General features: G+C 61.6%; 1 protein-coding gene across 2 annotated transcripts in view; it reads right to left on the bottom strand.

The window, feature by feature from the left end:
• Positions 1-16,078, bottom strand: part of CRTC1 (CREB regulated transcription coactivator 1) — a 66,042-nt gene that overhangs the window by 7,675 nt on the left and 42,289 nt on the right. For both annotated transcript variants that reach the window (XM_075549051.1, XM_075549052.1), the window contains exons 3-11: positions 15,255-15,392; positions 14,525-14,586; positions 12,745-12,839; positions 11,211-11,296; positions 8,064-8,104; positions 7,505-7,725; positions 3,556-3,635; positions 2,326-2,607; positions 1,479-1,583 (exon numbers count right to left, since the gene is read on the bottom strand). In XM_075549051.1, the coding sequence (XP_075405166.1) occupies positions 1,479-1,583; positions 2,326-2,607; positions 3,556-3,635; positions 7,505-7,725; positions 8,064-8,104; positions 11,211-11,296; positions 12,745-12,839; positions 14,525-14,586; positions 15,255-15,392 (1,110 nt within the window). The remainder of the gene's footprint in view (positions 1-1,478; positions 1,584-2,325; positions 2,608-3,555; positions 3,636-7,504; positions 7,726-8,063; positions 8,105-11,210; positions 11,297-12,744; positions 12,840-14,524; positions 14,587-15,254; positions 15,393-16,078) is intronic.

Genomic DNA, 16,078 nt, shown 5'->3' with positions numbered 1-16,078 from the left:
GGGCTGCAACCCGCCAGGTCAGCGGTTGGAAACCACCTCCTGCTCTTCCAGAGAAAGAGGGGACTTTCTACTCCCGTCAGGAAACTCACAGGGGCAGTTCTTCCCTGCCCTACTGGGTGGCTATGGGTCGGCATCGACTCGATGGCACAGAGTGAGTCCGGCCAAGGAAGAGACGGCTTCTCTGAAACCAGGGCTGGATGGGTGCTTGTCCCTGGACAGGCTGCCCCCACCCTGATAGCCCTGGACGCAGAGGTCAGACAGCGGTGGCACTGTACGGGACCAGCCAGCCTGCTTCAGAGTTTGGGTCTGACAAGTGATCAACAGGGGGACGCCTGTCCTGCCATGTGTGCTGGACACTTCACTGAGTAGTAGCAGGGGAACTGACCCCTGAGTAGTAGTTCGGGGATGTCCCCTGGCTATTGCTTGCTCAGTCCTTGAGGGTGACGTGTGGCTGGAGACCGTGGGGAGTGAGTGTAGATGCCACACGACCCGCAACATCCGAGCTCACCGAGTCACTGCCCCTGCACAGGCCTGGCCCAGGAGCTTCCTTCCCCTGAGCGGTGATGGCGGGAGTTGGTGGCGGTGTTGGTGGGGAAGGTGTGTGTCTGTCTGTCTGTCTCTCTCTCTCTTAGGAGAGCACTGGCCTGGCCTTGAAGCCCCTGCTCTGTCAGACAGAGCCACAGGACCTCCTGCGGTCTTGCTCAGGGTCTGGGTGCAGGTGGAAGCATCTCAGCTCCCAGGGCGGGCTCAGAGAGACCCACGGCTGCAGGCCAGAAGGGCCCAGGGAGCTGCTTTCTCTGAGAAGGTGGACCGAAACCCGAACGGGGCAAGGGCAGGCCAGAAGCTCTGGAGTGGGGGGTGGGGGCTGACAGGCTCAGGGGACAGGAGACTGGGCTGGGTCAGAGATCTGGACCAATCTGTGCTTATTGTGAATGCAGGGTTGGGGGTGGCCAGGGATGACAGAAACCCTGGCAGACATGGGCAGAGCGCCCTGACTCCCTGTGTGCGAGATGGGGAAAGACTCAAGACCCTATAAGGGTACCCATCCTCTCGCTGAGGATGACTCAGCCCTGGCCACCTCTGCTCCCCACAGTAAAGGCCAAAGTGGGGGGTCTCCTCTGCTTCTGGGAGCTCAGAGGCTGGGCTGTGTTGGGGTCTCGGCTCAGAGTCACATCAGAGGGCAGATTCTGGGGCTTATGGTCATGGAGCCTCCAGGGTGGCCTGGGCCCTGGGGTGAGGGGCTCAGGATCATTAACACAAACTCAAAGTTCCCTGCCCCTTGCTCCTGCTCCAGGACTTTAAGAGATATGAGCAATGGGGGGGGGGGGGAGGGAGTGAGCTTTCTTACCAGGATCCAGGTAGGCCCCCCTGCACAGGCCCACCTCCCACCTGATGGCCATCAGTCTGGTATCGCCCCCTGTCTGACTGACTGACAGGGAGGAGCAGGGTGGGGGTGTAGGGAGGGGGTGGGGCCTCACCTGCGGGGAGCTCCCAGGGGAGAAGCCTTGGTTGGAGACGGGCGAGGTGGGAGACTGGGTGGCAGGAGAGCCGGCGCTCGTGCGGTACTGCTGCAGGGACGGGGCCTGCGGGACAGGGGGCCCCCAGAGCATGGGGCGCAGCCACCCATAACACCGGCCTCCTGGAAGAGCCCTTCCCCCTCCTCGGCACAGGGTGGGGTCTGTCACACCCCCCCACCCCCTGAGCCCACTCTGACTCAGGTCCCTAAGGTTTCCCAGTTCCAATGTGAGGGACCAGCCCAGGGGTCAGGGGCCAGAGGCACCTGGCAGCCTCACCTTGACACCCCTTCTCTGAGGGTGGGCTGGGAACATGGTGGGGTCTCCAAGATAAGTGGGGGACTCACCGCACCCCAAGTATTTGGCTGCTCCCTTGGGTCTGGCTTAGGCAGCTGGACCCCCTGCCCCTGGGAACCTGAACACCCGGGTCGCATGGAGAACATGGGGGTGCAGCCAAGCCAAACTCTGGTGACACTGAGCCCCACAGGGCTGCCCTCAGTCACCCCCAGTAGAAGTCCATCCCCTGGGTGCTGGGAGCTCCTCTCTCCATGGAAGCCAGACCCAGGAAGGTGGGCTTCAAGAGAGGCAACAGGGAGGGTGTGGGAGCCCCTCTGGTATGGAGTCTGGCCCAGCAGCACCTCCTTGTGCTTCAGTTTCTCCATCTACCCACTGGGGCCACTGCCTCACTCCCTCTGAGCCCCCTACAGGCTGACCCCTCCTCCCTGAGTCCCCCACTTGAACCCTGGTCTCACCCCCTGCCCCCTGGCGGTCCCCTCCCCAAGGCCTTGGCCTGGCTCCCAGCCCAGCTCACCGATGCAACATCGATCCCCAGGGGTGGCTGACCAGGACTTTCGGCGGGGGACGGGGGCAGCGAAGACGGCAGGGTGACTGGGAGTGGGGGCAGCTGTGGGCCGCGTGGCAGGCTGGCGCTGGGCATCAGGGGGCCCCCTGGGGGCGGTGGCTGCTGCTGCTGCTGCGAGGTGGGTGGCGGGGGTGGCGGGGGTTGTGGCTGCGGCGGGGGTGGGGCTCCAGCGGGCGTGAAAAAGGCGAAGGGCAGCTGCTGCTCCAAGGACAGGGCGTCCATGGTCACGGCCTGGAGAGGATGGAGGAGCGGAGGCCACAGAGGCTCAGTGCTCAGGGCCGACCGTCCTCCGTCTTGGCTGTGGCCCAGGGGTCCCCTCACCTGACCATCATAGGAGACTACAAGACAGGCTAGGCAGGGGAGGGAGGAACCCTGGGTGAGTCTGTTGGGGGGGGCGCGGGGGGGGAATGTCAGGGTGCTTTGTTGAAATATAAGGGGAAAAACTTAATTCCAAATCTCTTACAAAACCAAGTTGCCAGTAGGCAGACTGCTCAGGGGGCCCCATGTGCATTGACCACCAGGCCTTTCTTCCCAGGGCATGGACCGCCCACCTGGCGGCTCCCGTGGCAGCGCTGCAAAGCATGGAGGGCCTCTCCTGCCAAGGCGCCCTTCTCCCTCCCCCCAATGGGTGTGGACTGACGTGGGCACAGCACCCCATGGCAGGAGTCGGTCAGATGACAGGACTCAGAGTCCCAGAGGAGGTCAGTGGGGTCCCCTACCCCAGGGTCTGGAGATACTCAGATGGTCATTTTAGGGGGTACTCAAGCTGCTCATCTTTCAGTGAGCAGCTGAGTGCAGTACCCTATGTGGGCCTCCTCTCCCCACCCTCACCCCCCTGGGCACAGGCCTCTTCTCCACCTTACAGTCAGGGACCACGAAGCTGCACTCTGCACCCCAGGAAAACTCTATTGACACTTGACTGGGGGCTCTCAACTTGAACCAAGCTCCCGGGCCTGCCTGCTCAGGAGTGCCTGGCACGCTCGCATGGGTACGGTGAGCAATGAGGGACAAGGTTCCCGTGGCTGGTCTGTGCCCCCACCATGCGGCTCACAACTCTGATGGCACCAGGGATCTGTTGAGGGGCTGTGGGATCCCACAGACACCCCCTCACGTCTCCCAACCCGCCCTCCGGCCCCACGCTTGAGTAATGGGTGATAGTGAGGACAGGGTGGGTGGCACCTGCTGGGCCTGTTGCCGCCTGGCATCCGTGCTCAGGGAAAGGGGGCCAACGCCCGGCGAGGAGCCCGTTGTGGTCATTCCTAGAAGGGAGGTAGGAAGGCAAGGTGTAAGCTCTGAGAATGGGGACCCCACCTCCCCGTGCTGATAACCACCAGTCCAACCTGCCCATTGGGCCCCTCCTACTGCCAGGTCCAGGAGGGGTGTGGGGTGCAGACCCTCCCCTGCCTCAGAAATGTGAGATTAGCTCAGGATGGACCTGTGCCCAGGCTCAGCCAAGGAGAGCCTACTCTGGGATCTGATTGTACTCCAGGAAGGGATGTGTATGTAGTTGGTGTGTGCGCACGCGCAGGGCATCCTTGGGGCCACTAGATAACTGGGAGTCGGGGATAAGAAGGGCAGCAGGAAGAGCCAGGTACAGCCACTCTGGGTACTTCCTGACTTGGGGAAACGCAAAAGCCCCCCTTTCTCAGGAACTCTTGTGGATCCCAGGTAGCTACAACCCAGCCCTGTGGGTTCCCTCATCACCCCACCCTTTCTCAGTGAACGAGTCCACTTGTGCCACCTCTCACGCACCCCCACCCCCACCCTCCCGGACATCCTCTTGTGTTGGGGTGCTGCTTCCACCCCTCAAGCTAGAAACACAAGTGCCTTCCTGTCCCAGGTCCCAATGCATTTGCCCCTGCTGGAGTCTGCCCACCCCCTTCCCTGGGCAGCCAAGTCCCCGGGGCATGTCTGGGTCGGAAATCCCGCATGTGATACTAGGATGCTGGTGCCCAAGGCCCTGACCCTGTGGGTACCCGGAAAGCCCCATATGGCCTCTCAGTCTAGACCGCCTCCCAGGGCCACACGAGGTCCTAGCAAACCCATGCGGAAGCTCTAAGAGAGCGGTTCTCAACCTGTGGGTCTCGACCCCTTTGGGGGCCGAATGACCCTTGAAGTAGCAAGGAAAATAATTTGATGGTTGTGGGGAGTCACCACAACAGGAACTGTACGAAGTGGTCCCGGCACAAGGAAGGTTGAGAACCACTGTTCTAGGGAATCTGGCCATCAAGGCCAGTTCCGCTGTCTGACTCTCCGAGTTCTCAAACCGTACAGGTGAAGGCATTAGGGAAGACAAGGATTACTTGGGCGGAACCAGGCTTGCTCCACCCACGACTGGTGGGGACCTTTCCAGAGAGCAAGGGGACAGCAGCTTTCCCTGTCTCCCTCCCTCTCATTCTGAGTTTCCCTCCCTCCCCTTCCCTAGTTCTCCACCTCCGTCTGCCTCCATGCCCAGGGCGGCTGCCCCAACAGAGCAGCCCTGCTACCCCTCCCCTCAGATGCCCCCTGGCTCCTGTGGCCTCAGGGCTGGAGGGCCGGGCACCATGCGTGTGGCTGCTTTAGCTGAAGCCTGACTGCGGGTTTCTGCCCAGATGCCGCTGGGCACCAGAAGTGGGTACAGACAGTGGTGCTGGGGGCCCCTTGCTGCTCCCCTACCATCTCTGAGTTCCCACACCAGGGGGCCCAGGAGCTGGGAGTTAGCTAAGTGTTACCCAGCAGGGGACAGAGCCGGAGCAGAAAGGGTCAGATAGGGCTTGTGGCTAATGGAGACTCAGTCCTGTCTCAGGCCCAGGAGCCCTGGGGGGCACTGTGGGTTGGGCACAAGGCTGCTAGCCTGGAGGTGGGTGGTTTAAGCCCCCAGCTTCTCCTCAGGAACGAGTCGGGGGTCTTTGTCTCTGGGAAGATTTGGCTCCAGAAACCCCACAAGGGATTCGACCTCGCAGCAGCGGGTCTGGCTTCATCTTGGTTCTCGGGGGCAGGTGGTGATGAGGGAACCTCAGAGGGCCAGCTGGGTACACACCTGCCCCCGAGTGGGATGCCAGCTCCCATGCTCTCTGACATGAGTGCATGCACACACACACACCACACACGCGCTCAGAAGTAACACACGTGAGTGCCCCATCACATGAGCACACTGTACCACAGACACGCACATGGATTCAGCCCTCATGCTGCCTGGTGGTTAATACCTGCCCTGAGCAACGGGGCGGGGGGGGGGTGTTCACCTAGGTGGCTCCTGGCCTTTCACACACCATAGGCCCAGTGGGGCCCAGGAGACAGGCAGGTGAATCCCTGTAGGCAGGCTGGTGTCCCTTAGGCAGTCATGCTGGGCAGGACAGCTGCCAGGGTCCGGCCGTGCTATGGCACGTGTGTGAGCCCCCATGGGCGACCCAGCATCCTCACTGTCCTGCATGTGCGAGAGCCAGCAGGCTCCTCCAACTCCAGGGGCCGCGCCCTGACACTAGCTTGAGTTCAAATGTGCCCTGGAAGTTATGCCCCTGCCCAGCAGCTGCCAGAGCGCCAGTTCCCATATGGCCACACATGGGGGCACTCCCGTTGGCCCTGCCCTCCTGAGCACGTTCTTGGGCACACGGCCCTCCTGTGCGCTGGTCCGCTGAACTTGTTCAGACTTGGCTCGGTGGAGGTGAAGGTTCCTGGGAGGGCCTGGGAGGGGTCAGGTTTGGCCTGGAGACCACGACAAGATGACAACGTCGGCAGGAGGGCAGAGAGGTCTCTCGCTGCTTCCTGCTCCACCCTGCCAGGGCAGGGGCAGGCTGCGCCGCACCCCGGCTGAGTCCAGCGGGCAGACAAGAGGGTGCCTGGGCACTGACGGGCAGAATCTGGCTCCGAGTCTCAGGTGGTCTCCCTGCCAAGCCCGACGTTCGTCTGAAGGCTGCTCGGGGTCACCCGTGCCCAGGAGGCCCAGTTCCTTGCTCCCAGCTTCATCTGACGTCACAGTCCAGGGCCGCTCGCCGAGGCTTTCCCAGCCCGCCCACTGCATGCTGCCGCCTGCTGCCAAACAGTGCCTACTCCCGGGCCACCTTTCCGACCGCCGCCATGCCTGGAGCCCACTGTGGCCGCGGCTTTCCGGCCTAGGAGGAGCCACACGGTTTGCAGATCACCGGTCTTTCTTGAAGCATCCCCGGGACCTCTGCACCGCCCTGACGGCACTCACCGAGGGTCTCCCTCCAGTGACCCCTCCCTCGAAAGCGGGGCAGGCAGGCAATGCTCTGCTTCGAGCACTCTACGGGAAGGTGCTCTGGGAGCCACGGGGCCTGCGCAGCTGACTGTCAGCAGTGGATCACCAGGCGTGTCTTCCCAGTCTGTCTTCGCCTGGAGCTCCATGAAGCCTGCCCCCGGGGCTGAGCCTGCTGGCATGTGGAGCACGGGAGGCAGGGCTTCCGGCGTCAGAGCCACGCGGAGGCCACCACAGGATGACAGACACAGTGGTGGCTCTGTGGCCTCTCTCACGGCAGCGTCTCCAGTGCCAGCTCCAGGACCTCATTGCCCCCTGGCTCTCCCAGGGTGTCCTGCTGGGCCCCACTCTCCCTGCAAGCCAGGCTGCGCCTCCCAGGGCATAACACCGCACACAGGGTCATGGGAGATGGGGGGTCGTGTGAGGAGGGGGAGAGAGGAGAAAAACTACGGTGTTAACAGCCTCCAGGGTCTCAAAGGGCACAGGCTGGGGGCCAAGGGGCAGTGTCCAGGTGGGTGGGAATGAGTCATCTAATGGAGAGGGCTGGAATCTCTGGGAGAAGGGTGTCCAGGCCCTGGTGTCCACTTGGGAAGATTTAGACTCCCTGCAAGGGTCTTGTGCTAAGGGTGGACATGGCTTCTGAGCAGAGACGAGGCTGGGGTTTGGGATTGGGCACCCAAAGGGGGCCAGGAGAGAACACAAAAGACAGTGCTGGGTGAAAACCCTGGAGGGCCCCCCTTCTACAACAGGCTGGCTTTACCCAGCCTGCCTCCAAGCACCTCTGGGACTCATCCACCCCTGCAATCACCCCAAGAGCACCTCTCAGGAGCCCTGATGAGGTGCTTCCCAGGTCAGTCTGGTTCCTCTGCCACTTGGTGTGTGGCTCTGGCAGCTACACTCCCATGGCGCCATCCTGTCCCTAGCCGGCCTTACCCTGGGGGGCACCGCTGAGTCCCAGGTGCGTCAGGTTGGTTGCCAGATTGCCGGTGCTGCTGGAGCTGCTCAGGGCAGGGAAGGGGGGCTCCTCGGGGTCCAGTGGCGTGGGCAGCGGTGAGGGGAAGTGGATGTTGGTCAGGTCGGGCAGCGAGCCCCCCGTGTTGTGGGTGGCAGGGATCAGGGTGGCGGCGGCTTCCTGGTCGGCAGATGGGAAGATGCTGGAGGCGAAGGCAAGAGAGGCAGTGAGTGCTGGGGGGTGGGGGGGGCGTAGTCCCTCCTTCAGGAGCTACAGAGGCAGGAGGCCCCTGGAACAGGGGCTCAGAAAAGCCGCAGGCAAGTCTGATCCTGAGAGGGGGGCAGGGCAGACATCCTCCCCAGGGGTGGGGTGTCCTGGGGCCCAAGGTGGGGGCTGCTCTCCTGGGTGGTCGAGGGAGGGGTTCTCTGGGTGGTCGCCAGCAGCTTGGAGCTCCTTCTGCAGAGCCCTGCAGCCCTGCACCTGGGCAAAAAGTTCTAGGTCCCCCAGCAGCCCCAGGGGGTGTGGATGGTAAGGACTCACTTGATTCCAGGAACCTCGCAGGACTTGGGCCTAGACCCCGTCTGAAAGAGAAGACAGGACAGGCTGAGAGGGACGGCGCGGGGGGCACGACATGGCACACAGTCTCCTGACACACACTGCTCACTCACAGCGTGGTCACTGTCCACTGGCCACCACAGGGAGGGGGGTGTGCCATCCAGCTCCTCAGATGCCCGGGTCCTGCATATGGAGAGTGCCAGCCCCCATCCACTCCCCCTCTGTCTGGCTGCTTGGCATTCACAGGAACTCTGGAGGGCTCTGTATCGGCTGGGTGAGGGGTCGTGCCCCCACGTCCACAGAGGGAACAGGCCACAGTCCACTGAGCCCTGGCGGGTCAGAGGGGGCTGCCTGCGTCCAAAGGAGACCCTGGGTCATGCAAACAGTTAAACACATCACTGTTGGCCGAAAAGGAACCTTGGTGGTGGTGGGGCTATGCCTGGGGCGGCTAACCTCAAGGTCGGCTGTTTGAAACCACCAGCTGCTCCGAGGGAGAAAGCGGAGGCTGGCCACTCCTTTGGAGTCACACTCTGAGACTCATGGGGACGCTGAGCCCTGCTTTCCCTATCGGGTCCCCATGAGTCAGCATGGACTGATGGCAGGGAGCTTAGTTTGCTTGGCCAAAAGCCTGAGCCCGGGCCCTGAATGCTCTCCGGAACAGCTCCACTCCGCACACGTGCGTTCCCCACAGCCCGGCGTGGCGTCCTGCGGAGTGCGGCTCCCACCTGGGACCCCACGCCCACCCCCACCTCTCCCCAGCGCTGCCCCTCAACGGCCAGGACTCCCGTGACTAGCTTGGTTGGGGACCTCTTTGGGACACAGAGTGCATGGGACAGCCCATCGGGCGCAGGCACATGCAGCAGTAAATGCCAGCGGCCTCTTGAGACTCAATAGGCTGCCCCTCGGGGTCTAGGAGCCCCCTCCCCCTCGGCAGTCGTGGACTCCCTGCAGGAGGTGCAACGATGTCCCCTAATAAGCATTCCAGTGAGTTCCTGACGGCACTGTGGGATCACCCTGGGTTGCTCCTCTGTCCACTGGGGGCAGGAATGGTCTGAGGATGGAAGGGAACTTTTGAGGGTCCATGAAAACCCCCCGAAGGGTGGAAGGGTAGGGAGGCTTCGCAGAGCCCCAGGGGAGCTGCAGGTGCCCCAGGCCAGCTAAAGGCAGGGGTGGGGTGGGGTGTGTGTGGGGGTGGGGGTGATGGGGCGGGGAGTGGGAGGCAGAGTGCAGGCCCAGGCCAGGCTGCGCTACTTGTGTTCAGGGACAAAGGACAGAGTCCTCTTCCGACTGAGACAAGACAGGACAGAGTCCTGCCTGCTCCTGAGGCCCCAGCGGTGCCCCACGTCCTGCCCGTCCACCCCCCATCCACCCCCCTGGGCCCCGGGCAGACACTGCTGGCTGGCATGTTCTTTAGGGATTATCTGAGAAAAAAGGGACCTGCTGCTGGGGGTGCTAGGCCTGCCCACCCACCTGCCAACACCCTGTGGGGAGGGGGGCCTCACCCAACCACTCCGATTGGGGAGCCCATGGGGTGGCGTGAGACCAGGGGCCCAGCACTGTGCGGGATGCCGCAGGGCGAGTCTCTGCTTGGCTGGGGCCTCCTAATGCCCAAAGTCAACACTCGCTTCATTAGGAGATTGCCACAAAACCTCCTCACAATGGGCATCTCGGAGGAATCCCACAAATGCTCCCGAGATGGCGGTGGATTGCTAAACAGATTAAAAGCTCCAGCCCAGGCCCGCCCTGCGCACAGCGCACCAGACTGGGTTTACTTAGGATGCCGCTGGAGACGCGGGGTGGCTAGAGCTGTACCGCCAGGCTGGGCCTGCCCTCCCCCAGTCCAGGGTCTTCGGGAGGGGCGATGGTGAATGGCCTCAACTGCTGACCGCAAGGCTGGAGGCCTGAGTCCACACAGAGGCCCCAGGGAAGAAAAGTCTGGCGATCCGCTTCCCCCCACAGCCGTCATTGAAAACCTTGTGGGGGGCAGTTCAACTTGGACACACATAGGGTCACTGAGTCAGGGTCAGCTCCATGGCAACCGGTCCCCTCCACCCCTGGCAGCTTCATGACGCTCAGTCATTTCTCTGCTTCACTGATCAAACGCCAAAACTTCCAGAAGCAGATTGCCAGACCTGCCTTCGGAGGCACCTCTGGACAGACTTGAACTGCCAGCCTTTGGGTGAGAAGCTGAGGGCACCACTGTGCACCACCCGGGCCTCCGACAGGCCTGCAGTGCATGTGAAGTGCAGGTTCGGTCAGAAGCTGAGTGGGCGCCCCACGAAGTGACCACTGACGATAAGCGTGCTGGAGCAACATGAGGGGAAGCCCGCAGATGGTGCCCAGCTCTCAGACAGAACATACTCTGGCTGGGCTCTTCCACAGGCAGGCATCTAAGTGAGGACTCAGCTAAATCCACGTGGGAAGAAGCAGACCACCACGTGTGATCCAAGGATTATAAACAATAAATTCTAAACGCGAAGGAGGGACTGGTGTTGGAGCTTAAGTTCTGAACGCATGGCCTGCAGGAGGCTGTGGATGACGGGGAAAGCCCCACACTCCTGCACAGCCTCTCAGTGGGTGAAGCCTCTGGGCCGGGAATCCCCTCTGACTGGGGACCAGCGATGGGCCAGGCCCTGTTACCAGGCAGAGCACATGTAGGGCAGAGTTCCGCCACTGTAGTTAGGTCAAAGTGTGACACCTTGCCATTGGTCTGGAAGGGATAGCTGCTTCCGTTTCAATGTTGCCTGCTTTGTTATTGATCTGAGGCTTTCCTTCGTTTCATTGTATCCTTGTTGAGACCTTTGTTCGCATTCTGCCTTGACTTTGCATGTAGGACTTCCTGCCTATGGAACCCAGGTGAGGTAAACCTGGAGACAAGGGGACGGGTGAGCAGATTCAGAGGGACAGGACCAGGGGGGCTGGCAGGAGATGCAGAGCCGCCGCCGCCGAGGGGCGCAGGGAAGAAGAGACGACGTCCAGGAACCGCTGAGTGCGACCGACTCCTGAGCTGCACGGCATGCGTAACATTGTTAAAGACACACGCTTTTCCTGGTTTTCTTTGGAAGCTGAGCGGGGGTCACACTTCAGTGGTAGTCTGGGGGCCTCCCCTCGTGGCAGCTCCGAGGTGCTTACCTTCTTTGTGTCCCACGCTTGCTTGGAAAGGTTTTTGTCCGCCTCTGATGGGGTCTCCTCCATCCCCGGGACCGTTAATAGTAAAACTGGAGGGGAGAAGAGGGAATCAGAAATCTCTTCCTAGCATGGGGGGGTGGGGGCACAAAGGGGTGCTCCCCCAACACACAGACCTGCCCTACCATCACCACCTTAACACTGGGTCTGCATGTCTAGGGGGCCTAGGAAAGATGGTGCAGGGAAAGCCTCCTCCCCACCCCCGCCGAGCCTCCCCCTACCTGGGCCAGGGGTGAAGGTTTCCACAGGACCCTTTGATCAGCAAGCTCTCCAGGGACCTTGCTGTGCCCACCAGGAAGTGCTCAAGGCTGACACGCTCTAAACCTGACCCGCACTGAATCTTCTGGGGTCTACATCTGGGGGCTGACTGTGCCTCTGGGAACCAGTTAGGTGGGTGAGTTAGTTAGTTTATTGTGCCAACCTGGCCAATAAACACATGTGGTGTTAATTGCAGGGCAGAGGGATACATGGCTCAGTGAGCCTTGCCTTTCTAGTTCTCTGGTCTCTTGCTTTCTGATGGTCGGACCAGGGTGCAGCTGCCTTAGCCAGTTCCCTGCTTCAGCTGGCAAGGCTCACTTCCTGCAAGACATCCCTGAGGAGAAGCCCCATGGACCTGCCGTGATGCAGCCCTGGGTGCTGGAGCAGCTGTGTGGAGACCCCTGCCAGCACTGAGATGCTTGCACGTTCACTGACTCGGCTTTCCTCCTGCAGTCGGCATCATTGCATGTGCTTTGTGAGCCGGAGGAGGACTTTGTGCACTGGGGTTGGACATATGGGCTAATGTTGGACTTGTGGGCTTGGGCAGCACTGGGCTGGGATGTTTTCTTGATGCACACTTGTCCTTTCTATGAAACTCTCTCTTCTACGTGCGTGTCTGTGGGTTTGTTTCTCTGAAGTCCCCAGACTCACACAGTGGGCATGACGTCCACTTCCCTGGAATGTCTCAGGAATATTCTCTCCAGCCCTGGCTTGGCGCAGGGGCACTGAGGGAGGGGCCGGGCCATGGACCCACGCCCAGCCCAGTTGCACAGAGAAAAAAACTGGAAGGAAGAGATGGCTTCTCCCCACCCCCGCTGCTGTGGCCTAGTCCAGAATCGGTTGGGCCAAGAAAGAAATCAGAAGGGCCACCAATCCCATCAGTCCAAGAGCCTCTGGATCAAGCTGCACCTGAAGCTGTCTGGCCAGCCTGGGCTTGCTTTACCCTGAGCCAGTAGATACCCTTGCTAACTGGGTGCCATAAGTACATGTGAACAAAGGCCTCTAGGAGCTTGCTTCTCTTGGGAAATTCTTATGCATCCTTTAACATCCCCCACTCCGGCAGCACCGCACTGTCTCCCTGCAACAAAGACCCTCCCCTTGTTCCCTGGCACTCCGAGTCCTCACTGGCCGCCCATCGACCCCCAAGCTTGGAAGTGCCAGGGGAAGGGATCGCAGGCTGGGCTTGCCCAACCTTTTGGAGTGAGCTCACCCGTGCCGGTACCTCTTTTCTGGTGTGCATCCTGGGACCCACCCGTGAAGGAGTCTGGCGGGGTGGGTGTCATTGTGCTCTGGTGCAGGGCGGAGTCAGAATTGGTCCTGGGGACAGAAAGAGACAGTGAACGCTGCCCTGACCCCCTGGGCACAGGCCTGCCAGAGATGGGCAAGCCGTGGGCAGGATGGGCGGGATGGGGATTGTTGCAGGACTGTCCCTAGGAAAAACCCCAGAGACTGTTCGCTACAGAGTTGCAAAGGGGACTGTGCAAAGCCACTGCTGTCCCTCGGTCCCCTCCGAGGCTTCTCAGTTTCAGGCAGAGAATAGGACCTTCCTGCTGAGACACCGCAGAGACGGCGCTTGGACACTTGCTTGGAAGCGCCGTTGTGGTGAAGTCAGCCCCGCTCCACGCCTGGCTGGGGACCTCTCCTGTGACTCCCCACTCCAGGACACTCAGATACGGAACCATGGATGGTAGGGAGGGGGGAAATCAGAGATGCGATGCTGGAAGGAGGTCCCACAAAGAATGCTCTCCTTAGGACCCTGAGGAGGACGTGTCGGCCAGGGGACCATGCTGCTGGGAACCCAGAGGTGGCGAGGGCCCCTGCCCTGGGAACCCAATTTCTAGGAGTGGGCTGTCCTGACGGCTGGCTTCTCAGGGCGAGTCCCTGAGAGCCGGAAGCTGCTGGGCGGAATGGGGGATGCTGCGTCTCTCAGGGCTCTCGGCTGTGTGAGCAGGTGGCACAGTGGACTCTTTGGGGAGAGTAAGCCAGTGCACCTGGGGCAGGAGAAGGTCCGGCCACTGAATGTCTTGGTGCAGAGGACATGGTGGCTGTTGGCCACCGTGGCTGGGCTGGCATTGAGGAACCACCCGCTCTGTGTCCTGGAACGAGCGTCCTGACCTCTCTGGCTCAGCTTCCTTACGTCTAAGCCCGGAATGCAAACAGCTCTCGCCCGCTTTCTCAGTGGCAGCTGGAACCGGGCCTGGCATGGGAGCGCTTGGTTGCTGGTGGCATGACCTGGCCTCCTGGCAGTCTCCTGGGTGCCGCAGTAGAACTGTGCTCACAAGGGATTCTAATGGCTGAGGTTTGGGAAGTAGGTAACCCGGCCTTTCTTCTGAGGCGTTTCTGGATAGACTCAAATCTCCAACTTGTCTGTGAGCACTCGAGGGCTGTGCCACGCAGGGTTCCCCGGGACAGCTCTCGGCCTGGATGTCTCCCTGCTATTTCAGATCTTTCCAGATGGTGGTGATGCACGGGCGTGGTGGCTCTCGCTCTTCGGGCTATCTATGACTTTCCCCAATTCCCCTTCCATGAAAAAAGTCGAAGTCTACAGTTGGATTTCGACAGGTGAAAACGTGCGGCACTGGGTGGCACAGACAGTTTTACCTGCTGGATTACCGGACACAAGGTAGGTGGTTCAAACCCGCCCACAGGCACCTTGGAAGACAGCCTTAGCCATGAGCTTCTCCAAGGCTGCTGCCGTGGAAACCCTGGGGAGCAGTTTGCTTCTGAACACGGGGTCACCAGGCGTGGGCACGGACGCCAAGGCCGCTCACAACAACCACGTGGGCAGCGCTCAGAACAGAACGGCACCGAGCATGAGCCCGTGGCCTTGTTCTTTTCTCAAAGGGACAAGTTACAGAGCAAGGGGAGGACTCCCTGGGAGACATGCACTCTGTGGCCTTCCACAATAGGGCTGGCTTCTAGAAGCTTCCAGCTGCTTCCCCGGTTCTCTTCTGAGCCTATTGGGCTGGGAGTGAGAGGGGCTGGTGCTGCCTGGCACTCACCTTCTCCAGCTGCTGTCTGCGGGCGGGGAGAGGTACACGGTGCCGTACGGGCAGCTGTCCACGTGAGCTGGTTAAGGGTCAGCTCTGCAGCTCAGCCCCAGCCCTGCGACATCCCACCCGGAGCACGTGCACACAGGGGACAGCTGGCCGGGCATCCGGGGGCTCCGTGATTGTTCCTGACTGGCTCACAGTGGCTCCCAAGGACTCCTGTGATCCTGGCACCCAGCACTGCTTCCTGTCCTGGCCTGCGGCTGAATCAGCTGACTTGCTGGAGGCTCTGTGCTGAGCTGACCCATCCCAAACACCCCGGGCCCGAGGAAGAGGGGCTTCTCTGGTCTGGGAAAGGGGCTTCCTCTGGGCCGCTTTGCCTCTGGCAATGGGGAGTTAAGGGGCGGGGAGGGGCGGGCAGCCCAAGTGTGGGGCGGGAGCTAGCTTAAGTGAGATGGAACCCTGCCTCGCTGTCTGGCTGTGCCTTCCCCAGCAGCTACGCCCCTCAGGACTGTGTCCCCACCCCCAGCAGTCACTCCGTGTCTCCTGTGATCTCATCTGTCCTACTCCCGCTCTGCTCCCATCTCCTGCTCTCTTCACTCATGGTGCTGTCTCCTCCAGGAAGCCCTCCCGCTTGCCCCTTGCCCCTTGATGCCAGGAACCCTGGCGAGCAGGGCAGTCCTGTCTTCCAGTGCCCCCCTCCATGTCTGCTGGTCACCCTAGGGTCCCCTAGAAAGGATATCTGCCGCCCGTGTTTATCCACTGACAGGGGCCGGCGGTGCGGGGAGCCGAGCCGGCTGCGCTCCCGGCACACTCGGTCTACCAGCCCGTGGTGCCGGGTGGTCCGGCTGGTGTCCAGGCCCGTGGACTGGAAGGGAGTCTGGGGTGGGGGTGGGGGAGAGAAATCACACACCAGTTACCAGCTGCAAGAGAGTCGGGTACACTCCAGGCCCCGCCTTTCTCCCGGGAACTCATCTGGGGGGGGATACTCCTGGGACGCCCTCAGACACATTCTGCCACACCACCCCAATGCCTCCACCCCCAGGGCTTCAGAGGCAGGGCAGGCACGGAGCACAAGCTCAGCACCAGAGTTGGCAAGGGATGGAGCAGGCCCCCTCCCCACTGCCAGGTGCAGGTAGCCCCCTCCTCCTCCAGCCACCTCTTCTCCCCCATGTCACTCTGGGGTGGGGTGGGGGAGCTGCCAAAAGGGGCCGCAGAACGCCAGGACATCTCCAGGGTCCAGCTGGCTGCACGAAGTCCAGGAACCAGAGGCTCTGTGCCAAGCTCAGGGTCAGTCCGGAGACATGCCTACCTCCCCGTCCCGCCCCACCCCCTATGCCAGCCCTGCAGATGCTTCCCCACAGCCCTGTACCTTCTCATTCAGCACCCCAGGGCCAGGCACCAGAGCCTCCTGGGGTGCAAGTTCACTGACCCTCTGGATGGACAGACTAGCTCCACCCCCCTGCCCCCCTTCCTTGTCCCAGCTCATCCCTCTGCTGCCTGGCACTGGGAGGTTAGGGCCATCTGTCCGGTGGAGAATGCGGCAGCTCTAGCTAGCCTTGACTG

This window comes from Tenrec ecaudatus, chromosome 1, assembly GCF_050624435.1.
Source record: "Tenrec ecaudatus isolate mTenEca1 chromosome 1, mTenEca1.hap1, whole genome shotgun sequence".
In the NCBI taxonomy this organism is placed as follows: domain Eukaryota; kingdom Metazoa; phylum Chordata; class Mammalia; order Afrosoricida; family Tenrecidae; genus Tenrec; species Tenrec ecaudatus.
Note: the sequence above shows the minus strand (reverse complement) of the source record. Positions and strands in the feature narration are given on the sequence as shown.